Raw genomic sequence first — 27707 nt, forward strand, 5'->3', positions numbered from 1 at the left:
ATCAATATGGACCTGAGTTTGAATTAAACATTTCTGAGATTCAGAGAGATAGAATGGAACCAATTGGGTCTTAGATAAGTTCAGTTTATAATTAGAATATTGGCCAAACATCGTTACTCCCTCTAACAAAGCAGGAATAGATGTCGAAGGGGAAGACAATGTTAAAAGGATATCATCAGCATAGAGAGTAATTCGATAGTCAGTGTCACCAATTTTTATACCCTGCATGTTTCTAGAATTTCTAATAAACGCCGCTAAGGGTTCAATTGATAAAGCGTATAGCAGCGGAGCTAATGGGCAGCCTTGTCGGGTGCCGTTCTGAATAAGAAAGCAATCCGACTCTAACGCAGGGCCTTTTAATTTAGCCGATGGAACTGTGTATAAAGCCATCATTAAATTGAAAAAGGACCCATAAAAACCAAAGGCACAGAGAGTTTCAGCCATAAATCTCCTACCTATTATATTATGAAATATATGATAACAGGGGAGGAATGAAGAAATAAATGGCGTCTGTAAAAAAAAAGTCACTGCAAAAGGTAAAACATTCGTACCTGTCATAAGTTTCTTTAAGGTCCTTTGCCAGTTTGCATTTTGGCAAAATATGATGAAATGGCGACTGTGGACCACCATCTGTAATAAATATGTGAAAGATATAGCACCGGTTTTAGTTTATGGGAGAAGTTGTAAAATTTAAATATGGTAAGGAAAAAGTGATTTCATATACAATATATGTAAATAAAACACACAAACAAGCTTTAACTTTTCATAATAAAATCACAGTCCTCAGGAAGAACTAAACAACCAATAAAGGGCTACTACTTATCCAACTGTGCTAATGCAAGTGCAGCCTTTAGTTATTTCTCTGCAGCTACTGATGCTTTAAAGGGATACTTCAACCATCATGTATACATTAATGCAAATAATAGTTCAGAGGTCCCCTTAAATTTACCTTTGTCTCCCTTGCAAACACATGATCGGATTTAGCAGAAATTCTAGCTCTAACGCTGGCTCAGTGATCCCTGCCAAGGATTAGCTGCTCCAAACAGGGAGTTTAACCCCAGAATGGCAGTCAGATCTCTCCTTGGATCAAGAGGCAGTTTCCCCATAATTTTAAAATTATATTCATGAATATTATGTTTTTGCAAGTATTCATCCAATTGTTGTTTAAATGTCTGTACAGAGATAGATAAAAATATCTCTGCAGGCAGAGAATTCAACATCCTTATTGTCCTAACTGTAAAAAAACCATTCCTTTGCCTTAGACTAAATCTCTTCCAGTCTAAATGCGTGACCACGTGTCCTATGCAAAGTCTTATTTAATGGATTGTATTGGCCCCGAATATATTTACCGTATTTGCTCGATTATAAGACGAGGTTTTTTCCCGAGCAAATGCTCTGGAAAATAACCCTCGTCTTATAATCAGAACTCAAATAGGTCTGACTATGAGACTAAGATCCAAATCCCCCACAGTGATGCAGGGGACCTGGATCCTCCTGTGTTATGCCCCCCCCAACTTACTGGTGCTCTACACGCTGCCCGGACTAAGCACCGGGGACTCAGAAGCACCAGTAAGTTTGGAGGAGGGAGGGGGAGGGAGTGTTAAATGGGGGGCATAAGGCATTTCTGGAGGGAGAGTGCTCTGTGAAATGCCTTTTAACCCCCTTAATGCCACTCTGCCTCCAGAAATGCCTTTTAACCCTCTATACGCCACTCTGCCTCCTGAAATGCCTTATACCTCCCTATATGCCACTCTGCCCCATAATATGCCTTTTAACCCCCTAAATGCCAGAGTGGCATATAGGGGTATAAGGCAGTTCTGGAGGCAGAGTGGTATATAGGGGGTCAAAAGGCATATCATGGGGCACAGTTGCATTTAGAGGGTTAAAAGGCATATCATGGGGCACAGTGGCATATATGGGGTATAAGGCATTTCTGGGGCAGAGTGGCAACCTGGGGGCAGATGTGCATAACTGGAAATAAAAACAAAATATTTTTCTCAATCGTAGCTTTTATTAACAAACAATTGTTCACATAGTTTACACGAATTAACATTTACAGGTAAAACTTTTTTCCTATAGGGTCGTCTTATATTTTTCATAAATTAATATTCAGGTTTTGGGGGGTCGTCTTATAATTGAGCAAACACGGTATATAATGTTATCATATCCCCTCTGAGGTGCCGTTTTTCTAAACTAAACAGATTTAAATTAATTCACTTTTCTTCATAACTAAAGTGTTCCATTCCTTTTATTAATTTTGTAGCCCACCTCTGCACCTTTTCCAGTGCTATAATATCCTTCTTTAGAAAAGGTGCCCAAAATTGCACAGCATATTCAAGCTGTGGTCTTACCATTGATTTATAAAGGGGAAAAATTATATTTTTATCCCACGAATAGATTCCCCTTTTTATACATGACAATACCTTACTGGCCTTAGCAACTGCTGACTGACATTGCACATTGTTTCCTAATTAGTTGTCTATAACAATCGCCAAAGCCTTATCATTTGTTGTTATCCCTAATTCACTACCATTTAGGGTGTAAATTGCTTGTGCATTCTGTACCCCGAAGTGCATAACTTTGCATTTATCTACATTAAATTTAATCTGCCATTTGTTATCCCAGTCCCCAAGTCTATCTAAATCCCTCTGCGGCAAAGTAATATCCTGCTCACATTGTATTACTTTACAGAGTTTAGTGTCATCTGCAAACACAGAAACATAACTTTCAATGCCTATTGCAAGGTCATTTATGAATATGTTGAATAAAATTGGTCCCAGAACAGACCCCTGAGGAACACCACTTACCACTTTTGTCCAGCTTGAAGATTTACCATTTATAACAACTCTCTGTGTTAACGCCCTCCCTTCCATATTCCTTAATATGACGGCGCTATATTATTATTATACTTTATTTATAAAGCGGCAACAGATTCCGCAGCGCTGTACAAGGTAAAATTTTTACAGATAAGTACAAAATGACAAGCAATTGACATACAGATACAAGAGGAATGGAGGGCCCTGTTCCCGCAGGAACTTACATTCTAGGTGGATAAGGGGTGAGAAACAGGAGGTGAGGACTGCTTGGTGGTGAATGATGTTAATGTAGGGGGAGTTTATGTCAGTGGTAGGCTTCCCTGAAGAGAAAAGTTTTTTTCAAGCGTTTGAAGGAGGGTAGAGTTGGCGAAAGTCAGACAGCATGGGGAAGGGAGTTCCAGAGGGTTGGTGCTGCACGAGAGAAGTCCTGTAGGCGGGCATGGGAGAAGGTGATAAGTGAAGATGCAAGGAGCAGGTCCTTGTTGGATCTTAGAGGGCGGGCTGGAGTATATTTGCTGTTGAGGAAGGATAGGTAGCGGTGTTAGTGAGAGCTTTGTAGGATAGAGTGAGTATTTTGAATTTAATTCTGCTATGGATGGGGAGCCAGTGGAGGGACTCGCAGAGAGAGGTGCGGCAGATGCAGAGCGTCGGGTGAAATAGATTAGCCTGGCAGATGCATTGAGCACAGATTGAAGAGGGGATAGTCAGGAGAGAGGGAGGCCGGTAAGTAGGTTGTTGCAGTATATATAAAACAATAACTATAATAATGGATTGACCTAAAATTGGATTGAGAGTACTTGACATGCATGCATGAATGCATTGGCCAAACACATCTACTGCATGGCAAATAGACAGGGGTTGGCCAAAGGGGGTAAATGCACATGGGAACATTTTGCAGAATCCCCATATAAAACATTTAAAAACTATTTTCTTGTTTCTTTCATATTTCAGAAAGATCACCTCACGGTTTAAACTGTGCATTATGATGTGGCATTTTAGCTATTCTTATAGAAAAAAAATTGCCAGGTATGGCTCTTTATAATACACTATATACAGTACTGCACAAATGTTTTAGGGAGTTGTAAAATAATGATTTCAAAACTATAATAACAAAATGCAAAGAGACTGAAGAGAGGAAAAATCTAAATTAAATTATTTTGTGTGACCAACCTTTGCCTTAAAACCAGCATCCTAGTCAAGGATTTTTTTAAGTATACATGTAGGTGTATGATTAAACAATTATACCAAACAGGTGCTAATGATCATCAATTTAATATGCTAAAACACAATCAAAACAGAAACAGCTGTGTAGGAAGGGTAAAACTGGGCAAGTAACAGCCACAACAAGATAAGGTTGCAGCAGAGGAATGACCCACCATGCTTACTTCCTTTCGCTACTGGAAGATGTTCAGTGGTACACCCATCTATTGGCTTGAGGAATCTGGTCAGAAGTAGTCTTTATGAAAGAACTGAATGGTCTCAATGGTTTTGTCCAGCTTGGTCCCATAATTACCCTACCACCAGTGGCCTGTAGTCAATCAGGCAGACAGGTATGTGTTAGTGAAAAACACCTCTCTGCCATACAATCGGAGTAGATACCTGCACACCTATACCTATACACTTTGTTTATGGCAGTGACATTAATTCAGGACCTGTTACTACAGAGACTATTCCACTTACAGTTCACATTTGTGCTACACATCATGAAACTTTTGCTTCAATCTGGTCCAGTGACCTTTCTTATCCTTCATTCTAGGACTTCCATAGCTGAAACTTCATAACCCCACATAAATCAGACTACAGGACAAGTGACCTTTTCTTCTGCCTCCTGTCAGAGATTATGTCTTCCTCAGACTTTTTGTTTCATAACTCATAGTCCCTCTTCTGAGATGTCAGGAATACCACTACCCTATCATCTCTTCAGTAAGTGACAAACAGGAGGCTAACAATGACTGCCTTATATGCTTCCTGGTGCCCCCATTAGCAATATATTTCCTCTCTCAACCAGAACTAGCAACCCTAAAGTCAGGCCCTCTACCTCATGCACTGGAGCTGGCATATTCTTCATAAAAAATAAAAGAAAGACGGAGGTCTCCGGTAATACTTGTGTGGATTACAGTGACCATAAGAATACACATAATATACCGTATTTGCTCGATTATCAGATGACCCTGATTATAAGACGACCCCCCAAAATCTGAATATTAATTTAGGAAAAAAAGAAAAAAGCCTGAATATAAGATGACCCTATAGGAAAATAGTTTTACTAGTAAATATTAATTCATATAAACTATTTTTTTTTGTTTTTATTTCCTTTTATTTACCAACCTGCCCCCAGTTATGCTCATCTGCCCCCAGTTACGCACACCTGCCCCCAGGCATGCCTTATAACCTCCTATATGCCACTCTGCCTCTAGAAATGCCTTATACCCCTATATGCCACTCTGGCATATAGGGGGTTAAAAGACATATCATGGGACAGAGTGGCATATAGGGGGACACTTACCTACCCAGACACTAATATACCCACTGAGACACTTACCTACCCATTCATTAACATACCCACTCAGATACACTTCCAAACCAAGACATGCACTCAAGCAACCAAGGCATTTCGCTCACTGCGATGCCTCAGCAGGCGCTTACTGCTCCCACGGCATTACGGAATGACGCTGTGTGACCCTGCTAGGCCCCGCCTCCTCCAGAAAATCGAAGAGGTCTACCGGATCCGCTTTGGGACGGCAGTAGGAAGGTACGCGCGTATGCAACCTCGGCAGCAGCTGAGGTTACCAGACAGGAGGATCCAGGTCCCCTGCAGCGCTGCGGGGGATCTGGATCTTAGTCTGGAACTCGTCTTATAATTGAGCAAATACGGTATTACACAAACATACATATGTATAAATTTTCATAAAATTTAAAAAGATACTATTATCTACTATGTACGTACCAGTAGATAGTGCTCGTGTCCTGGAAATTCAATGTCAATTTCAGATTAAAAAAATCTTAAGTATGTCTGACCTGTATAATGAATCGAGGCCTTTCTATTGGTAGAGGTTTGTTCTCCAGGAAATGACAGATAACATTTATACCAGTAATAATAATAATAATACTTACAATAACAACAACCAATAAATATATTTACAAAAATGGAATGCATAGAAAACCCATAAAATGAACATTCTATCCATTACCTGTAACTCAAAATAAAACACATGGAGATTGTAGTGTAGTGTCTTGAAACATTTTTAAAACTCACTTTCAGACATAGTGGAAACTTCATCCTGAATGGCCAAGATGAGCTTGGCTTCTTTGGTCAAGTACTGACAACGTCTTTCCTCATGTTGCAAAACTATAGCAATTCGACGTGACAGGTTGTGCATGCAGTTTATTACAGAGGGATCTGCGTTGGCCTATTAAAACGAAAAGAAAAAAGTCAACTGTCAAACAGACTTTGGATATCTGCCTACTATGATCAAGGACATGGGCTGTAAAAATGTAAGAAAAAAAAAAAGAAAAAAAAAGGGAAAATATATATATATATATATATATATATATATATATATATATATATATATATATAACCCTTGGATGTCCTATAACATAATGGGGGTACATATTCTGGTTCCAAGAGAAATCTCCGAGGTCTATATCGCGTCAAAAGGCAAAAATAAATATTATGGAAAAACATAAAAAAAACATACCCAAACACATTACATCCCTCACTCTAAATAATAAAAAAACTGTTTTGCTGGTTAATATCCCAGAACTTTTAAAAAATAAAAATAAATGTTATAAGCCAAGCACACGTCTGGCTGTTCACATTTTTATTTGGTACTACTCCTTACTAGTGTTTTGTTGGTGAATGCGGTTTTAATTAGCAGCCACAGCGGATTAGGAATTTTATATATATTTTATATATTCGCCTTCACTCTCCACATCTTCTCTAGTTCATCTTCTTTGAGGCCCACAGCCTCAAGTGTTTGTAAGCCTAAGAGGTTAAAGAGTGTCTGTTATTGTACAGTGTTAGTGTGTAAATGTATGCTAATGTACGGCAATGGTCGACAAAAAAAAAATGTCTCAACCCTTTTGGCTGGCTCCTAGATCCAAACCAAATTTGTCGACCCCTGGCTTAAGCAATAACAGACACGCTCCTAGCGTAACAACATCACAATAACAATTGCCTTATTGGATCGATTTTCTTGCTAGCAATTTGCTGGCTTTATAACAGGGCTGTTCTTCTTAAATTGATTGGTTTATTAATGTTTTATATTGATTTACGATACCCACGCGCAGGCATGTGCCTGACGGCATGGCTTATAGTATACTATATATTGTATATCTTTTATATTTTATTCTCCAATTTGTGTTTTCTACATGCTTCCCCTGTTTGTTTATTGCATTTGTTTTGATCAACATGATCTATGGAAGCGAATGTCGCTGTTGTCTACCTTTTGATACAAACGTTTGGCAATATAATGTATGTACTTCACTTGTATTCTATTACAAGCCCAATGTGATGCATATTAAAATGTAAGTGTATTACATTTTTTGGCTTATTGTTTATCAATACTTGTGTCGATGTCATGGCCTTGTCACATCCTCCTTTATCCTGTTGCACTCGTATACTTCTGTCTTTGAACATCACTGTGTCAATAAACGGAGAATTGACTATATTGATTTACGATAAGTTACTGTGATTTTTTGATTTATGCACCAAAGCGCCTGCCTCACTTTAGGGGGTGACACTGGTTTGCCACCCTCTCCTTGTATTTGGGGTTCATTAGTTGTTGTGGACACCACTTTAAGTGAGTGAAGCCAAGTGTATCTTTATAGTCCCCCATTTCTTTGGTGGTATTAGTAGATCACCTAGAAGCATTTTTAGGAGCCCCAACCTTAGACCCACCCAACACATCTGGGGTGAATTGGATCCCCTGATGTCACAAATTGATGTCACAAATTGTTACAAATTCCCCCACACTCACTCCAAAATCTTGGGGAAAACCTTTCCAGAAGAGTGGAGGCTGTTATAGCAGCAAGAGGGTGGGGGGAAGCTATATTAAAGTTTATGGTTTTGAAATGAACAAGCTCATATAGCTGCGATGATCAGGTCTCCATATAATCTTGGTCATATAGCATATTTTTTAATTATGAAGTACTCTATTCCAAACAAAGTAACCTAAACCAAAAAATACATCCAACCGTTAGATAAACAAATTATTTGCGTGTGTTTATTTTCGGTACTGAATAACTAGTAACACAATTCATTTGCACTTCTCTGCAAAATAAATAAAATCTGTTGAGTGTTGTTTACTAGTGATAAACTATTAAATATTTCTAGGCTTGTATGCTGGGCTTTCTTTACCTTTTATCTCTGTCAGTTTGAGTAGTCTCATATTCCACATAATGCTGCTACATAAATAATGATAGTTACATAAATATTAAAAAAAATTTCCCTCAATTTTGTATGTGAAAACATTTTAACCTTCTCATTTTGATAACTAGAAACCATGACTTAACATTTCTGGAAGTGAATCTTTCTGATGTGTCATGATTTTGTAGGTGCTGATTACACTAGGAGGATCCCAACATACGAAATGAAAACACAGTGAAAGAACTGATAGTGTGAATAGACTCTGAAGTCCGCTTAATCTCCATACTGCACTGTTGGCATGTGCATTGCTGCCTCATATCACAGTAGACCAGAGGGACATTATAAATTAAACATTTTTATAATCAGTAACTGTAAAATTACACTGCCTACATTCCAGTGGTAACTGCCAATGTTTTTCCAAATAAATGAAATGAAATGTACCTTGCATATCATATTTCTAATTATCAATACACTACTGCATTATCCCCGATAAATATTCATACACCATTATGTCTAGCTTCTTGATCCAAGTAGAAATTCGATTGCCTTTTGCAGTCAAGAAGACATTTTTCCCCTGATGGCAGAATTTGAAGTAGCATAATTAGGGTTTTTTTGCTTTCTTTTGGATCAAGAGTAGGAAGGTTAGGTAGAAGGATTGAACTTAGTTCTTTTTTCAACCTTATTAACTATGTAACTAGAAGATCACATTACAATTTGGACATACAGAATTGACATTTTAGGAGGGCTCTTCTCAAATAACCTTACAATATAAATATAATTTAAATGTCCAAAATTTCAAGATAACCTACCTCATTATATCACTTACAGATTTAAAATATTACAAATTAATGTAAAACATTTGTCTCTATATCTCAATATATGTCCTATGCCTTAACTGAAATTAGGGATGCACCGATATATCAGTGGCCAAAATATATATTGGCCGAAAAGGGTATTATGGGCAAAATGCCAAAATGAAAAAAAAAATGGCTGAAAATAATCGTCCACAGGGGCTAGGCTGCTTACATGTTGGTCACACAGTGTGCGAGTAGCGTCTCTTGTACCGGCAAGGAGAAGCAGAAACCCTGCTCTGTTCCTTCTTCCCCAGGTTGGGGGGGCAAGAGAAGTTGTTCGCACAGAGTAAGAGCAACACAGAGGGGAGCAGCAGGGCCCCTGCGGAAGTCTGAGTGAAAGCTATGCAGTTCAGGTAAGGGGGTGGATGAGGGTGTATGAGCAAGTATGCATGATTATGGGAATGAGTATGAGTATATGAATGAGTGAATTAATGTTTGTGTATGAGTGTGTGATAGCATGGATGTCTAAGTGTGTGGGGGTGATAGCATGGCATAGGAGGGCTGTAATCACACTCCTATCATGACCCGGTTGCAGCATGTACTGGCTGCCTGAGCAGAGGAGTGTGAATGCTGTTAGCAATTATATATATAAATACAATATTGTTCTTGATTTTTTTTGTCCAATTTTGGTGTGTTAACCACACTTTAAGTAACACCAAAATTGGACAGAAAAATAATTCAATAATATTAATATATGATTGCTAACAGCAATCACACTCCTATCATGCCCAGGCATACCCAGATTCCAGCATGTACTGGCTGAAATAAAACTGACTTATGTCAACATGGACATGTTTAAAACGAAGAGGGTTGCCACTTTTTTCTTGCTTACCGTAAGTATACCAAATATGTGGCTATTTGATTATGCTCTATTACAATTATGTGATATATTTGGTTACAACATATACTGTTGTTATCTGCTTTCCATTCTTAACCATGTTATTTGACTGATACTTAGAGAGGTTTTTCACATTTTTGTACAACATGCCTGATGAAGGAACCTGAGAGGTCTTGAAAGCTTGCAATCTATATTTACTTAGTTGGCCAATAACAGTATCATTCAAACTCCACTTGTCTCCTGCAACATATACAGTAGAATACCAATACAAAATGTATATGCTGTACTCTTACTGTAATATTGAGGGCATCGGCTACATTAGGATGCTTACCAAGTTGCAATATATGTTTCATTAAATGTCATAAATTTTTTTTTAATAAAAAAAACAAAATGTTTTTAGATTGTTTTCTCCTAATAGGTCTAGATTTCAATTACAATATGTTGAATCAAATCAACCAAAAGTTTTTTTTTTTGTCTGTAGAATAATTACTTTTTTTTTAACCCCAGGTACAAATAAATCTGCAATCTTTTACTTTACAAAAGGTTAACCAGGGTTAAAACAAATAGTACAGTGGCTGGTATTAGTTAAAAGTTTGGTTTGTAAAGGATTAGACACACAAACAACTGGAATGAACGGGGGACCCATCAGATATATTATAACTAATTTCACTAAACATGAAAAGTTGAATAACTTTTAATGCTTACATTCTTACCCTCAATGCAAATACTACATTAAATAGAATCATTGTAGGCATCTCTCTCTTTGGAGAAGGATTCGTTTTTGATACCTGAAAGAAAAAGAAAGACAATCATTAACATTAAAACATAACTGTTTTTAAAGCAAGGGTAGCCAACTGCCCAGGATGCTCACCCTGCAAAACTCAAATATTTTGCTATATGATGTTAGATTTGCATTATACTACTTCATAGTTACTGGCGCTACTCCAGTCCTGTTTTTTTGAACAATGGAGTCCATTTTACTGTACAGAAATTGCTGTATGCTATCCATTTTATTTGAGTCACAAAATTCAATTCTCTTTCACTCCCCATTGCCTTTTTGTCACTTAAGCACCCTCAGAAGCAAGTAATAACTGCAACTTGCATATACAGTTGCAGGGAAAAGGATGTGAACCCTTTAAAATAATATGGATTTCTGCATATTTTGGTCATTAAATTTAATCTGGTGCTCACCTAAACACAACAGGCAAACACAGTCTGCTTTAAGTAATAACACAATTAAATGTTTTCATGTCTTTTTGAGCAATTAGTAAACATTCACAGAGCAGGGTGGAAAAAGTATGTGAATCCCTGGGTTAATTAAATCCAAATCACATTGTAATTCTTGGCTTGTAACCACTTTATGCACACATGATTTGGAGGCATGCTGTGACTACAAACGTGTGATTACATAATATAACATTTACTATTGTGTTATTCAAGAAACTTTGGAGGTTCATATGGAATATATTTTCAATATTCTTTCATTCAGTTAATATTTCACAACACACATTATATATATGCTGATATATGAAAATATGCTAAGCTCAAGTCCCTTGCTACGTGGACTGTCATCTATATGAAATAAGTATCTTGTGATAATACCTTTTTTATTGGACTAAGAGAATTTTGGAATGACAAGCTTCTCAAGTCTAAAGCATTTGTGAGCAAAATGAGGGGGGTTTAGCACTGCTAAAGACAAACTGATATTATAAAAAAATATATACTAGTGCTCACATACAGGGAATAGAATGCAGCTCTACTCTATTTAAGATTGTTAAGATATTTCACTTCTGATTTTGTATATCTACTCCCATACAGTTTTCTATTAAGTATGCCTTTCACTGCCTTGACACTTCGTAATCAATCTCAGTAAAATTCTCAGTTTTATTTTTTAAAAAAAAGTGCTCCAAATATGTATATATCAAAGTTGTTTGTGACCCATGGGGTTAGTAAAAAGAAGATAAACATTTTATTTTATTTAAGAGAAATAAAATGTCCACCGTAAAAAAAAAATTTTTTAAAGTGAGAAAAAGTCATTTTTTTTAACAAAAAAATCCCCATATTTTATAAAAATGTTTTATAGTAAATTAGATATGATACAAATAATGGTGTCCTGAAAAAAAACAATATATAATATGTGTTGGAGCACAAAATGAGAAAAGAAAGAAAATCACAGCTAAACAGCAACACTGAAAAATGAAAAAATAGCCATTGTCCCACAATGTGCTACGAGTAAGAAACAGTCTTGTCATTAAGGGGTTAATGGATGTGTTCAATAAAGACATAGAATATTATTATTGTTTGTTATTAGCTTAAACACATTGTGTTTGTCTATCCCCTTCAATCCCAGGAGTTTTTGGTACCTCAAAGCCTGGAGCAATTTTGCCATTTTTCCGCTATGTTGGTTCAGAGATTATTCTCTTTTCCTGTGACTGGTGTACCCATGTAAACTATATATTGTTTTTTCAAAGAGAGATAGAGCTTTCTTTTAATACCATAGTTGGATGATTAGCTGAAAATTTAGAATGAGAATTTTAGTAAAAACTAGCGAAAATTAGAAAAAACTGTTTTTTGGGTTTTTTACATTTTCCCTCTGAATCCTCAGAAAATTAGGTAAAGTGATGGAAAATCCCCTCCAAGTTTATCAATTCAGGTGTCCTGATTTCAGAAATACCTAATTTATATAGATTTTCCATACTTTCCAAGCACCAGGGAGCATACTATAAAGGTGTACATTTTTTGTAGAATTTTTATGCTTATGGTTTAACAGGTTTGGAGGTTATGAACGGGGGCAGGAGGATTATACTGGCTAGATGTTATGCTAGGGCAATGGGATGTAAGGTTTTATAATTATTTTTTTTATTATGTTTTTTTTTTATAATATATATATATATATATATATATATATTTATTTATTTATTTTTTTACACAAAAATGGTTAGGAGGTCCTCTTAGGGACCTCCTGAACATGCCAGTGATGTCACAATGACATCACAGCTCACATTATTATTTTTATTATTATTATTTATATTTATATTATTTTAATGATTTTTTTATTATTATTTTTTAAAGGAATTAACAGCTTTTTTCCTTCACTGTGTCAGAACGGGAGGGGAAGTGAGAGACATGGTTTTTCACACCCCTCCCCGCGATCCCCCTGCACCGATCACACTGTGATCTCTATGCAGGTCCTCACAGGCGTGCATAGAGATCGCAGCGTCTGTGCCTCGTCAGAGGACAGGATATCCTGTCCTCCGATGACCTTCCGGGTTACGTCAGCAGTGACGCAACCCAGAAGGGAATGCCTGATCGCGCGATCGGACATTTGAAATGTAACAGCTTTCCGGCTTTCATGCCGGAAGCTGTTACAGCAGATCAGACAGCAGAAAACCGGCAATGCCAGCTTCTTCTGTCAGTGGGAAGTCCTGGCTGTCAAACGACAGCCTGATCTCCCGTGCAGTGGCAGGGATGTGTCCCTGACGCTGCAAGAAGGGCTGGGCGTACCGGGATGTCCATAGGGGCTTCTTAATAGGCATTTTTTGGACGTCCCGGTACGTCTATAGGGGATTGAAGGGGCTATACTTGTGACTTAGATGTCGATCAGATCACGTTTTATGAACAATCATGCAGAAAACCTGGGAATTCCAAAGGGTTGTAGGAGATATTCAATTTTACTTCGAAACAAGTGGGTCTTTTCAGCATAAACTGGAATGTTCCAGAATCTGAAAACTGATGATGATGCTGTGGACAATAAGAGCTTGGCTAAGGCTCTGCTTTGTCCAAAAGGAGAGAAGATTCTGCCTTGTCCAAAAAGGAGATAAAGATGTTATTTATTACGGAACTATAAGAGGACCTCGCATTCTTTAGAGTTTATGTAACTGCCCCCATATCCTTGAAACTAGCCCCAAGATGCTTTAAACCGCCGATATGCGCAAATAGGGAAGCCCAACCTTTTTAAGATAAAGCTATAAAAGGGTAGAGAGTGCTTTATCTTTAGAGCTTGCATATTACTGGTATGTAACCTGCATGTTTTCTTCGCGAATAAATTTTCTTCCTGTTTTCCCTTTCCCCAGATTCTGCATCGATGTATAAACAGTTAAACAGAACATACCAAGTAGTGCTTCACATAACAATTTGAAAAAAAACTAAATGTGAAGAGAGCCCTGTTGAAATGAGCTTACAATGTCATCGTAATAAAGAAGTCATAAGTAATACCTGGCACAGGGCATGTTGTAGCAGGGTTGGATGGCCAACAAAACGTACATTGTCAATTTTCAACTCAAATTTTTTACCACACATGTCTGACTTTGTAGCCAAAATGGTTGCAAGTATGATATCGGAAAACCTTTAGAAATAGACAAGAAAACTGCAAATATTAGACAAAAAACGTATTCATTGTGTGAACAAATATATAAATTCATATAAAAGCCCTTCAATATTTTTAGAAAATATTTTTAATAACCTAAAGGTGATATCATATCACAAAACTGGAAGTAACAGAATGAGATGAGAGTGTTAAAAACAAACAGTAATCTTCCAAACAAGTTTAATTAAACTTAAGTGGTACAACTGGAAAAGTATCCCTCAGACTTACTAGTCAGGGCATAGAAACAAATCTTTTTTTGTCTCTTAACATCTGGAGCTCACTATATCAAACTCTTTCAACATACCATTACTCAGATAACACAACCACCACTCAATGCACTAAAAAGTATTTTAAATTATAATTGACATCTAATATGTTTGAAGAAGAGACCTAGATAGCTGTAGTGCACCGCTCTTTTCTAGAGAGCAGGCATAAAATACTTATTATTTTTTTAAGTTTGAAAAATAATAAAACACAAAAATACCTACACAACCCTGTACCCCTCACATATTCTACAATAGGCCAAAAGCATCCCTAAAAGATGCCACATTATAAGATCACCCTGATTATAAGACGACCCCCCCTAAAATTTTAATATAACCGTATTTGCGTGATTATAAGACAAGGTTTTTTTTCCCCAGAGCAAACGCTCTGAAAAATACCCCTCGTCTTATAATTGGGGTCGTCTTATATTCAGACCTCAAATAGGTCCGACTATGAGACGACTAAGATCCAGGCAACTTCCGCTGCAGCCGGAAGGAGGTGCGGTTTACAGCGGGGGTTGTCTGGGTCCATCGCGCAGACCTTCCCCGGTTGTCAGAGAGCAGAGTTCCCCGCAGCGATGCGGGGAATTCTCTCTGACAGTTGGAGGGTGTATGCGCAAATTGCAAATCGCGTAGACGTCTACCCACTGCCCTGACTACACACCAGGGAGTCAGAAGCACTGGTAAGTGATTTTTAACCCCCTTAATGCCACTGCCTCCAGATATGCTTTTTAACCCCCTTTATGCCACTCTGCCTCCTGAAATGCCTTATACCTCCCTATATGCCACTTTGCCCCATAATATGCATTTTTACCCCAGGTATATAGGGGTATAAGGCATTTCTGGAGGCATATCATGGGGCACACTGGCATATAGAGGGTTAAAAGGCATATCATGGGGCACAGTGGCATATAGGGGGTATAGGAATTTCTGGGGCAGAGTGGCAAGCCTGGGGGCAGATGTGCATAAACGGGGGCAGGTTGGAAAATAAAAGAAAATATATATTTTTCTCAATCATAGCTTTTATTAAAAAAAAAAAAAAAAATTGTTTTATACCTCCCTATATGCCACTCTGCCTTCCTGATATGCCTTATACCCCACTATATGCCACCCCCCCGTAGCCATTCTGCCCCCTGACCAATGCACCTCCAGACTTGTCCCCGTGCTTCAGACTCCTTGGTGTCTAGTGGGGGCAGCCGGTGGACGTCTGCGACATGCGCGTAGACAACTTCTATGACTGAGCACCCGCACAGTCATGTGACGCTGGCGCTCCGTCATAGAAGCCCCAGCGGAAGTGGCGGGCAGAAGCGGAGGTTGTCTGCGCGCATCGCACAGTGCTGCGGGGGAACTAGATCTTAGTCTTGTAGTCAGACATCTTATATTCAAGCAAATACAGTAATTCCGTTTACATCAGTTGCCATGGAAGGCTAGTATGTGCAATTATACACCAGAGATCACTATCCTAGGTGTAGCCTAAGGTGTAAGCCTATACATCCAATGAACACAATGGCATTCAAATTAGGTTTTCAAGGGGAGTACAAAAAAAAAAAAAAGTATCAAAGCGTTCTTACATTCACACAATCAATTATGGCATCTCCACATCATAGCATTACATGTATCAACTAGTCCATACAGGGCTAGAAATTCATCACAAAATGAACAATAATATTAGTTAATCTTTCATTATAAATCAAAGCCACATTATTATGCAAATAAATAAATAATGAACATGCTTAATGTTGACAATTCTGGAAGGTCAAAGGCTAATAATGCGAAACAGAAAATTATATCATACTTTGGATCTCCATCTGGATCTTCTCTGCGGTCTCCAGCATTATTTAAAGCATAACAGCTCCTTGGATTATCTAACAAGGAAAGTAAAAAAAAAAAAAAAAAAAAAAAAAAAAAAAAAAAAACAAGAAGAAACATAGGGTTATATAAGGAAGAACAATCTGTCTGTCTGTAAAAATTTCTGTTCTGTAAAATGTTAAAAACTGGGGGCAGATCGTTAAGTGAAAAAGCAAAAAAGAAAAAAGCCTTAGTCTTTAATTCTATTGTTATTGGACTTCTGTTTTATTTACTATCTCTCCCTACTTACTTCTAATGAATCAGGGAGTGTACTTAAGTATGCTTCCCCATTAAGTGAGGGGAGCCTACTGAAATTAATGGCAGTCATACTTGCCACCTGATCTGTAGCCATTCACACACTAACTCTCACTGAAAGTTCACCAAATAAAGTGTCCAAAACTAGTCATACAATTCACATCTAAAATGGAGCGAGAAATTATTGTTTACAGTAAGAACAATAAAGATGTGGATGTTTTAGCAAATACAAATATGAATATACAGGGATATAATATCAGTTGTAGACTGTTGATCCAGTGAGAAATTAGATTGCAATTTTGTAGTTAAGAATTACTTTTTCTAAAGCACAAGGATCTTTTAACCTTCTCCACTTGAGGGTGCAGGCAACCCTGAGTGAACATATTAATAATTTTCACCTTGACTGCCTTTTCAGCTGTAGCTCTAGAAAAGCTGACATACTATTGTGGCAGGGGGAAATAGGCAGGAATGGAGAGCAGAAAATAGTATCAGTTATTTCAAAAAAAGGTGAATCACCTGGTCCCGATGAGTACACTGCTTTATTTTATCAAATCTTAGACCCTCTGCTGCAGAGGCGGTTTAATGAAATTGGTAACGATAAAGATGCTTCAGTCTCTCTATGCCCAATTTCTAAGACAGGTAAAGATCTAACTATGACTACTTACAGGCTGCTTTCCTTTACCAATGTAGATGTTAAGGTATTCTCTATTCTCTGTAGATGTTAAGGTATAAAATCTATAAATCGATAATGAAAATCATTGTCAACAAATTTCATTATTGATTAGTCGATTTTATCGATTATGAGATGAGGGTTTTTCAGAGCAAATGCTCTGAAAAATACCCCTCAAATTTATAATCCAACCTCAAATAGAGGTCGGATAATAACACTAATATCCAGATGCCCCGCAGCGCTGCAGGGGACCTGGATCATTCTCTCTGGCAGCCGGCGGGCGTCTGTGCGAAGCGCGCAGACATCCTCTGTTTCTGCTTTCCACTTCCGCCGGGGATTATATGACTGAGCGACGGCATGACATGATCTTCCGGTGCTTCGTCATAGAAGCATCGGCGGAAGCGAAGGGCAGAAGCGGTAGTTGTCTGTGTGCATCACGCAGACGCACACCAGCTGTCAGGGAGGAGTATCCTACCTGGCAGCCAGTGGGCGTCTGTGCGATGCGCGCAAACAACCTCTGCAGTCAGTAGCCTTTCACTTCCTGGGGCCTTTATGATGGAGCACGGGCGTCACATGACCTTGCTCCGGTGACATGACATGACCGGTGCTCAGTCATAGAAGCTCTAGGGAAAGTGTCGGCCAGCAGCGGAGGTTCACCGGCTGCCCCGACTTGACACCAGGGAGTATGGGAGACGGGCATAAGGAATATCAGGAGGGTGTAAGGCATATCAGGGGGCATAGTGGCTTATAGAGAGGTATAAGGCATATATATAGGGGCAGTATGACGTATCAAGGGGCACCGTGGCATATAGGGATATAAGATATCGATATGTGGCATTTCGGGGGCAGAGTGGCATATAGGGAGGTATAAGGCATATCTGTGGGGGGCAGAGTGGCATATAGGGAAGTATAAGGCATATCTGTGGGGGGCAGAGTGGCATATAGGGAAGTATAAGGGGCATATCTGGGGGACCGAGTGGCATATAGGAAGGTATAAGGCATATCAGGGGCTATTAGACATATAAGGAGCTATTAGACATATCAGGGGTACAGTGGCATATCAGGGAGGCAGTGTGGCATATAGGAGGTATAAGGCATATCTGGGGGGCAGAGTGGCCAGCCTGGGGTCAGATGTGCATAACTTGGGGGCAGGTTGGCAAAGAAAAAAAAAAAGAAATGCATTTTTCTTAATCAGTTTTTATTAAATATGAAAAAATAGTTTACATGCGAATTAATATTTACTAATAAAATGTCTTAGGTATTATAACCTAGTTTGAGAAATATTGTGCTTGGATTCTCGTACCTTTAAAATATAGAAGGCAATTGGGGAAATGCCATTGTGATAGAAATGACACGTTAATGTAAATTTGAAGGTTTTTATTCTGTTTGTTACATTAATTTTAAATGAACAGAAAATTTGCATATTGTTTTTTTTTTATCCGATTAATTGAAAAAATAATCGGCCAACTAATAGATTATGAAAATAATCGTTAGTTGCAGCCCTAGTTTTTTTGCTTTTTTCTGCAAGTTATTGGGCAATAATTATAAGTAGAGTTTTGATATTTCAAAACCATTTTTTCCCAAATTTGGTCATTCTTCCCCCATGTGCCAATTCATTTTACGCCATCAAATAATTTTTTTTTTTTTTAAACTAAGCACCCTATGGGCACCCGCTACGTCAACTAGGTGAGAGTAGGTTCTCGCCCTATTGAGAGTGTGCCTTGACATGGCGGATGAGCTTAATTATGCTTTGCCCAATTCACTTAACAAAAACCTCTCATTTATATAGAAACATAGAAAGCACCAACATTTTTTCGTTTCTATTATCACATAGTTGTTTGACTTCTTTTTATATCGTTATAACAGAAATCACCCAATTGTGGATCACAAAGTGACACATAAATGTTAAAATGGCAATAAAGGTGAATTCCCCACACCTGTGGCTTTTTAAATTGCAATTAGTGTGTGTATAAAAGAGTCAATGAGTTTGTTAGCTTTCACGTGTACAAAGACGGAAAAGGATATAAAAGATATCCAAAGCTTTAAAAATCCCAGTACAGGATCTCTTCGGGACCTCCTGATAACAAGCCAAGGTCAGATAGACCAAGAAAGATTTCACAACTGCAAGAAGAACTGTTCTGGATACAAAGAAAAACCCACAGGTAGCCTCAGGAGAAATACAGACTGCTCTGGTAAAAGACGGTGTGGTTGTTTCAAGGAGCACAATACGACAATGCTGGGACAAAAATGAGCTGGATGGTCGAGTTGCCAGAAAGAAGCCTTTACTGTGCTGTAATTTGGAACGATTAGACCAAAACAGAATTTTATGGTCACGACCATAAGCGCTATGTTTGGAGAGGGGTCAGCAAGGCCTATAGCGAAAGAATACCATCCTCACTGTGAAGCATGGTGGTGGCTCAGTGATGGGTTTTTTGTTTTGTTTTTTTAGGGGGGAGCTCTAGAGGGAAAGGGAATCTTCTTCCAAAAGTGAAAAAAACAATCCCAAGTGAACAAAGGTAATAAAAAATTGTTACCTTCCCAAAGTATTGCAACAGCCAAGAAACACTGCTCTAGTGTTTAACCCCTTCGTGACTGATTTTATTTTTTGTACCCTTCCTGACAATGGCTGTTTTAACATTTCTGCGGTGCTCGTGTTTAGCTGCAATTTTCTTCTGCTGAGTACAGTGATACCCCAAGCATGGGTTTATTGGGTTGTTTGGGGGGGCTAAAAGGCCACATTTGGGACGTGTGCATTTTTCAAATGTGGTCATCCTGCCCCCTGTGTGAATTGAGACATTGTTGAGACATTTTACTCCATCAAAGCCTACCTTTTGTAATAAAAAGTAGACACCCCATAGGCATTTAACATGCCAGTATTTTTACTCTATGTGAGAATTGTTTGAAGATATAGCTGTAATTTTAAGACTTGCTCATAAAAATATACCGTATTTGCTCGATTAAAAGACAAGGTTTTTTTCAGAGCAAATATTTGAGGTCATCTTCTAATCAGACCTCAAATAGAGGTCTGACTACAAGACTGAGATCAAGATCTCCCGCAGCGCTGCAGAGGACTTGGATCCTCCTCTCTGGCAGCCTCTGCTGCTGGAACTTCCTCTAGGGGGGTCCTGTGATGAAGCGCCGGCATCACATGACCTTCCGGTGCTCCACAATAGAAGCCCCGGCAGCAGCGGAGGTTGTCTGCGCGCATCCCGCAGCCGGTGAAACTATGATTGAGAAAAATGCATTTTTCCTTTTATTTGCCAATCTGCTCCCAAGTTATGCACATCTTCCCCAGGCTTTGCTACTCTGCCCACTATATATGCCTTATACCCCCTATATGCCACTCTGACCCCAGATATGCCTTATACCCCCCCAATATGCCCCCTGACTTACTAATGCATCCCTACTAGACTTGTCCCCCGTGCGCCATACTCCCTGGTGTCTAGTGGAGGCAGCCGGTGGATGTCCGCGCAATGCGCCCAGACAACCTCTGCTGCTACCCGGAACCGGGGGTTCTATTGCGGTGCACTGGAATGTCATTTCACGCCGACGATCCATCATAGAAACCCCAGCAGATGTGCCAGCAGCAGTGGAGGTTGTCTGCACACATCGCACAAATGTCCACCAGCTGCCAGAGAGGAGGATCCAGGTCCCCTGCAGTGCTTCAGGGGATCTGGATCTTAGTGTTATAGTCAGAGCTCTATTTGAGGTCAGATTATAAAAGACGACCTCGAATGTAAGACGAGGGGAGTTTAAAAAAAAAACAAAAAAAACAAAAAACCTTGCCCTATATTCGAGCAAATACGGCGTGTATGTATGTTTTTGGCATTTTTGTAACCGGAAGCATGCCGATGCATGTCAATTGTTATTTTGACATGCGATGTGCCTGGACTGTCAATTGTCATCAAGGGGTAAAAATAAATCGGAACAGCGTGGGGCACATATACATGGGGGGGGGGTATAACAGTGTAATATTGTATAAACAAAATACCAAAAATTATAGATTAATAACAAACACAAAGTTTTAAGCAGGCTCATCTATAAATAGGGAGAAAAACTTCTTTAACCCCTTTAATCCCAGGACGCGTTGTGACTGCTCCAGAGAGCGGTCACAACCGCCACTGCAAGAATTTGCCACTCACAAGATGTAGATGAAGATACCCGAAATCGCACATGGGGGAAGAATTACCAGATTTGGAAGAAATGCTTTAGCTTTTATAGATGAGTAAAAGATTTTTCAAGTAAAAGTTGCAAAAAGTCCTTTTTTTCTAAATGTTTCACCATATTTTATACTTTTTTTATAGCAAATGATATGATACAATCAAAATAATTACATATTTGTTGCCATGTTTTGTTTTATGATTATGCCATTCTGTTATAACCTACAGCGGAATATGAATCCTAAAAGAAATGAAATAAATGTGTTTTGCCAGCTCACTCATTTTCGGTACATATAATAACAAACACAAAGTTTTAAGCAGGCTCATCTATAAATAGGGAGAAAAACTTCTTTAACCCCTTTAATCCCAGGACGCGTTGTGACTGCTCCAGAGAGCGGTCACAACCGCCACTGCAAGAATTTGCCACTCACAAGATGGCGGCGTGGCCTTTCAAAAAAAATAAAGCCGTTGAAAAGAGTTCTCAGGAGAGTCTCTCCAGACCCTCCTGAGAAATCTGGCACCACTTGCAGGATGAATACAGGTACTGCATACAACCATGCAAGTCAATTGAGCCCAGCTTTCTAATCACAATGTGATTAGTAAAATAAATGTAAAAAAATGGTAACCTGTAAAAATTATTTCCCACTGATGTCACCATCATGGGAACTGTCCAGTTCCAAAAAAAGGCCAAAAAAATAAAATATATATAAAAAAGTATTTTAAGAGCAAGTCCTAAAATTAGCGCTTTATTTTCTCATATGGAAATAGTTCAAATACTGGCATGTTAAATGCCCATGGGGTGTCTACTTTTAAAAAATGAATGATTTGATGGGATAAATTAAATTGGTCATGTTCAACAATGTCCCAATTAACACACTGAGAAGGATGACCACATGTCTAATTTCCAATTTGAAAAATACACACGTCCCAAATGTGGCTTTTTTAGCCCCCAAACAGACAAACCCATGCATGTGGGGTACTGTAGATGTTACTGAACACATATTGGGGTGTTGTGTGACAGGGACATATACGAGGACCTGTAAATTCATACCTAAAAGTACAACGTGTGGGCAAAATACACACAAAAAAACTACTGTAAACTTTGACAAAGGCTGGTGGTAGAATTAGTGCATGGAAATAATTAAAATACCAGCATTTGAAATACCCTGGGGTGTCTAGTGTTCAAGAACATATGGTTTTATCGAGCACACTGAATTGGCCAGGCTCAAAGATGTACTAAATAGGGCATGGGCAGTGGATCATCAAATGTCAAAGTTCAACATTGAAAAGTGCACATGCCCCACATGCGGCCCTTTTGTCCCAAGCCCGGCAAACCCATGCATGGGTGGTATAACTGTACTCAAGAGATGTTATTGAACACATATTGGTGTGTTGTGTGCAGTGGCGTCTCCAGGTTTCATATTTAGGGGGGGCACATGGGGGGCCAGGGACCAAAGTAGGGGGGCCAATTATAAAACGGTACATATACAATATATATATATATATACACACACACACACACACACGTTAGACGTGCATTTTTAACTACATAATATGCACTTATCTCTTTGAAGTAAAGACTGTGATTAAAATATGATTTCAAAATAACAGCTAAAGTGACAGTTATTTTTCATTCTTTAATATTAGCCCCTGCTGACAATATATATAAATATTAGACCCTGCAGCAGATATATAGAAATATTACACCCTGCTTCCGATATATATTAATATTAACCCCTGCTGCGGATATATTAATATTAGCCCCTGCTGCGGATACATACTTATATTATACCCTGCTGCCGATATACATAGAAATTATACCCTGCTGCCAACATATATTAATATTAGCCCCTACTGCCGATATATAGTATTAGTCCCTGCAGCCAATATATATAAATATTAGCCCCTGCAGCCAATATTTATTGATAATAGGCCCTGCAGCCAATATATATTAATATTAGCCCCTGCTGCCGATATATATAAACATTAGTCCCAGCTTCCGATATATATTAATATTAGCCCCTGCAGCCAATATATATTAATATTAGACCCTGCTGCCAATATATTTGCCACACTGACTGCAGATCAGGGGAAGACAGTGAGAGTCAGTGCAGTGTTCCCTCCTTCTGACTGCACCGTTACATTGAGAGGTCCTCTCCCCTGTAATCATCCCCAGAGTCCCTTTGTCCCCTCATTCACTAAACCATAGCGCTCTTTTACTTACACCCTGTAGTTCAGGTATAGATCAAATAAACAACACATGGAAACAGCACATGCAACTGAATAAGACAAAAAAAAAACTTGTATTTGCAGGTATACATAAATAATGTATGGAAACATAGCATTGCAGGTATAAACCAACAGAACACACAAACCCAGCATTGCAGGTATATATCAACTGGAAATCACATGTACACTCAGCACTGAAGGTTTAGATCAAATAATCAACACATGGAAACAGCACTCCAGGTATTGATCAACTGAATAAGACATGCAAATCCTATATTTCCATAAACATTAATAATGTATGGAAATATAGCCGATACAGATGAACAGAATGACACAAAACCCAGCTTTGCAGATATAAATCAATTGGAAATTACATATAAACTCTGCATTAAAGGTATAGATAAAACCCCCTAAATTACAGGCATAGATCACTGGTCACACACCCCAAAGCCAACCCTGGTGTCCACACTGCCCACATAGAACCTGACCAGCACCTAAGTTACACATTATGTCAACTTTGTCCCAAAACAGCTGAACGTACGCCGTTTTTGTCCCATAAAGACCTCTCCCTCCCAATCTATCCTATCTACCCCCTCTCCCTCCCAATCTATCCTATCTACCCCCTCTCCCTCCCTATCTACCACATCTGCCTCTCTATCTACCACATCTGCCTCCCAACCTATCCTATGTACCCCTCTCTCCCTCCCAATCTATCCTATCTACCCCCTCTCCCTCCCAATCAATCCTAACTATCCCCTCTCCCTCCCAATGTATCCCATCCACCCCCATCTCCCTCCCAATCTATCCCATCTACCCCCCTCTCCCTCCCAATCTATCCCATCTACCCCCCTCTCCCTCCCAATCTATCCTTATCTACCCCTTCTCACTTCCTATCTACCTCTTCTGACTCTCTAACCCCCTCCTAACTTTCTAACCCCCCCTTTGAAGTTCACTTACCTTGGGCTTGTCCAGCGGTGAGATCGCGAGGTCTCTGTATCCCTGGTTCTGCCGGCTTCACTGCTGGGCGCCGGATATGACGACATATACCGGCGCTCGGCTTGAAATGCCGGCACTGCGAACCAGGAAGAGGCCTCTCGGTCGCGGAGAAGAGTGAGAGGCGCCGAACGGTTGCTGAGAACTTATTCCTCAGCAACCGCTCGGAGCCTCTCACTCTCTCCTCCGGGTCTATTAAAAAAAAAAAAAAAAAGACGGCGTTTCGATTGGGGGGGGCACACCGGGGGGCACAGCATGATGTAGGGGGGGCCATGGCCCCCTCTGGCCCCCCCTGCCGACGCCACTGGTTGTGTGGCAGTGACATATACCAGGACATGTTAATTCAAGTAAAACGTGTGTGCGGGGGGGGGGGGACGCAAACAATTTACTACCACAAAGTTTGACAAAGACTGGTGGTGGAATTTGTGCATGGAAAGAGTTAAAGTACTAGCATTTGAAATACCCTGGGGTGTCTAGTTTTCAAACATATATGGTTTAATGGGGTAAATTGCATTGGCCGGCTCCAAAGATACCCGAAATCGCACATGGGGGAAGAATTACCAGATTTGGAAGAAATGCTTTAGCTTTTATAGATGAGTAAAAGATTTTTCAAGTAAAAGTTGCAAAAAGTCCTTTTTTTCTAAATGTTTCACCATATTTTATACTTTTTTTTATAGCAAATGATATGATACAATCAAAATAATTACATATTTGTTGCCATGTTTTGTTTTATGATTATGCCATTCTGTTATAACCTACAGCGGAATATGAATCCTAAAAGAAATGAAATAAATGTGTTTTGCCTGCTCACTCATTTTCGGTACATATATTACCAATTCTCCAAAAGTATGCAAACTTTTGATCAGAACTCTATGCTCATAATGAAAGAACTGTGTTTGCTCAAATATGAGGAAATGCATCATTGATTATACCAAACCTATGGGTAGAATAGACCTGGCAGATTAGTGGCAAAAGGCATAACTGGTGCACAGGAAAAAGGAAGATATGGTACAAAAAATGTAATTTACCTCACACATACGGCATTTTTTTCCCCATTAAAATATTCTATTAGCATATGTATCAGGGGTACAAAATGCTGGGTCGAAGTACAAGATTAAGACAACTCCATTAAATTCAACATATTAAAAGGTGCAACAACAATACAAGCAATGCCGCATATGGCAGAGCATTGTCACAGTTTTCATTGTGTAACCGTAAATATCGAGTGAGAATATGGATAAGCAAATTAACCTTCAGACAGTTTATACGTGTCCAATGTACGATGACAACACATTTTTTCCACTACAAAGAAAGAATATGTGTGTGTGTAAGAACAGATTAGGTATTTGTGTGTTTGTGAGCCAGTGTGTGTGTTTGTGAGCAAGTGTGTGTGTGTGTGTGTGCACATGCGTGTGTATGGACAGGCCTGTATAAGGGCAGTGTATATGTATATGTGTGTATGGACAGGCATGTGTAAGGGCAGTGTATTCATTTATGTGTGTTTATGGGCACATCTAAACTCATGGGCACACTTGGCCCTGGGTTCTGGGGGTCCCGTGGCAAATCACATTGCTGCCAGCAATGTGATTCCCATGAAGCCCCTAAAACTGTAGCTTATCCTTAGGGGAGGGGGCAAGCGATGAGGCTGCCTCCACTGGGCCGGTCTTCAGGGGCGTGCCGAATAAGGAGCAAAATTGTGATCTCCTAAACATCTCAACATTAGGGAGCGTGAGGTCTGTCACTTCAGACCTCAGCTTCACTATGCACCGGCAATTGATGTAGAGCGCAAGGGTACAACGTCATATCCCAGTGCTTTGCATCAATTGACAGCGCATTGTCATCAGGAAGAACTAAAGCAGAGGTCTGAAATGACAGACCTCTCGCTCCCACCACAGGATGGAGGATGATGAAAGATGGGAGATGAGAAAGGTAAGAAATGGGAAGAAAGGGTTGGACGGGCAGTGCTTTAAATATGTATAGAGATTTTGAAGATCTACTTACCTGTCAATGATGAATACATTTCTGGATTTTTCTGGAATGGATATCGGAAGAGCAACTTATTGCCTCTGCTTCCTGAACTTACAAGAATCACACTGATGGGGTTGCTGTTTTCACCCATACTTAACAATGGGCAAGAAGTGTCCTATGAATAAAAGTGTGACAGTAATCAATAGGTTTTGAATGTACTGAAGAAAAAGTATATAAAAAAAAAAACGCTAAAAAGTTAAAGCTCAGCTAATTGTCTTTCTTTTCCCAAGTTGAAGGAAATGCAATACTATCAACCCAAGAAGTCATAGCACACTTCTTGAATTAGAGTTGTATTATTTAAGCTGTTCATAAGCCTTAAAACTGCACCTCTCTGAAGCTGCAGCTTATAAGGCAGATATATATATATATATATATATATATATATATATATATTATATTTATTTTACACACACATACACACTTCTGTTCAAGGTTTAGGGGGTTCTATCCATTAAAACAACAAACGGATCACAATACAGACATTGTTAATGTTGTAAATGACTATTGTAGCTGAAAGGGCTGATCCTTATTGGATTTTCTTCGTAGAAGTACAGGGGCCTTTATCAGCATCTATCACTCCTGTGTTCCAACTGCCTGTTGTGTTAGCTAATTGCCAGATTTTACTAAATTATGACGTAAAGTCATGATTTATAAAGACACGGAGGCGAGCATTATGCTTAACTCTTTTCTTTATTCCCTCAGCAGCAAAGAATATTTTTAGAACAAAATACAACAAGGAAAAAAGACCAATCAACAATATGCATTAGACATCCAATAGGGGCCCATCACAGACGCCCCTCCTCCTATATAAGTGCTTAGGACCATCAAACTTCCTCTTTTCTTTGAACTGGAACCGAAGATATCACAACCAGGAAAAACAGCCCAGAAGGACAACAGCTGGTAACTGAAAAACCAAACGGAGAAGACGCCATCCAAACGATAGACCACCAGAAAACACTTCAAGCTGAAAGAAAAAGAGAGAAATGAGTGACACAAATCAGAATGAATGAGAAATC

The 27707-nt window shown here is 39.1% G+C and overlaps 1 protein-coding gene across 2 annotated transcripts in view; it reads right to left on the minus strand.

Annotated features, from left to right (window-relative positions):
- Nucleotides 1-26782, minus strand: part of LOC149279321 (GATOR1 complex protein NPRL3-like) — a 111210-nt gene extending 84428 nt beyond the window's left edge. Inside the window, exons 1-6 of one of the 2 annotated variants that reach the window (XM_089501322.1) lie at nt 26665-26782; nt 16304-16373; nt 14095-14224; nt 10593-10667; nt 6073-6226; nt 552-630 (exon numbers count right to left, since the gene is read on the minus strand). In XM_089501322.1, the coding sequence (XP_089357448.1) occupies nt 552-630; nt 6073-6226; nt 10593-10667; nt 14095-14224; nt 16304-16373; nt 26665-26782 (626 nt within the window). The remainder of the gene's footprint in view (nt 1-551; nt 631-6072; nt 6227-10592; nt 10668-14094; nt 14225-16303; nt 16374-26664) is intronic. The other variant, XM_089501323.1, reaches the window with a different exon arrangement.
- Between the last annotated feature and the right edge of the window lie 925 nt (nt 26783-27707).

The sequence above is a fragment of the Sceloporus occidentalis genome, unplaced genomic scaffold (assembly GCF_023333645.1).
Source record: "Sceloporus occidentalis isolate IW3139 unplaced genomic scaffold, rSceOcc1.0.p SCAF_171, whole genome shotgun sequence".
Lineage (NCBI taxonomy): Eukaryota > Metazoa > Chordata > Lepidosauria > Squamata > Phrynosomatidae > Sceloporus > Sceloporus occidentalis.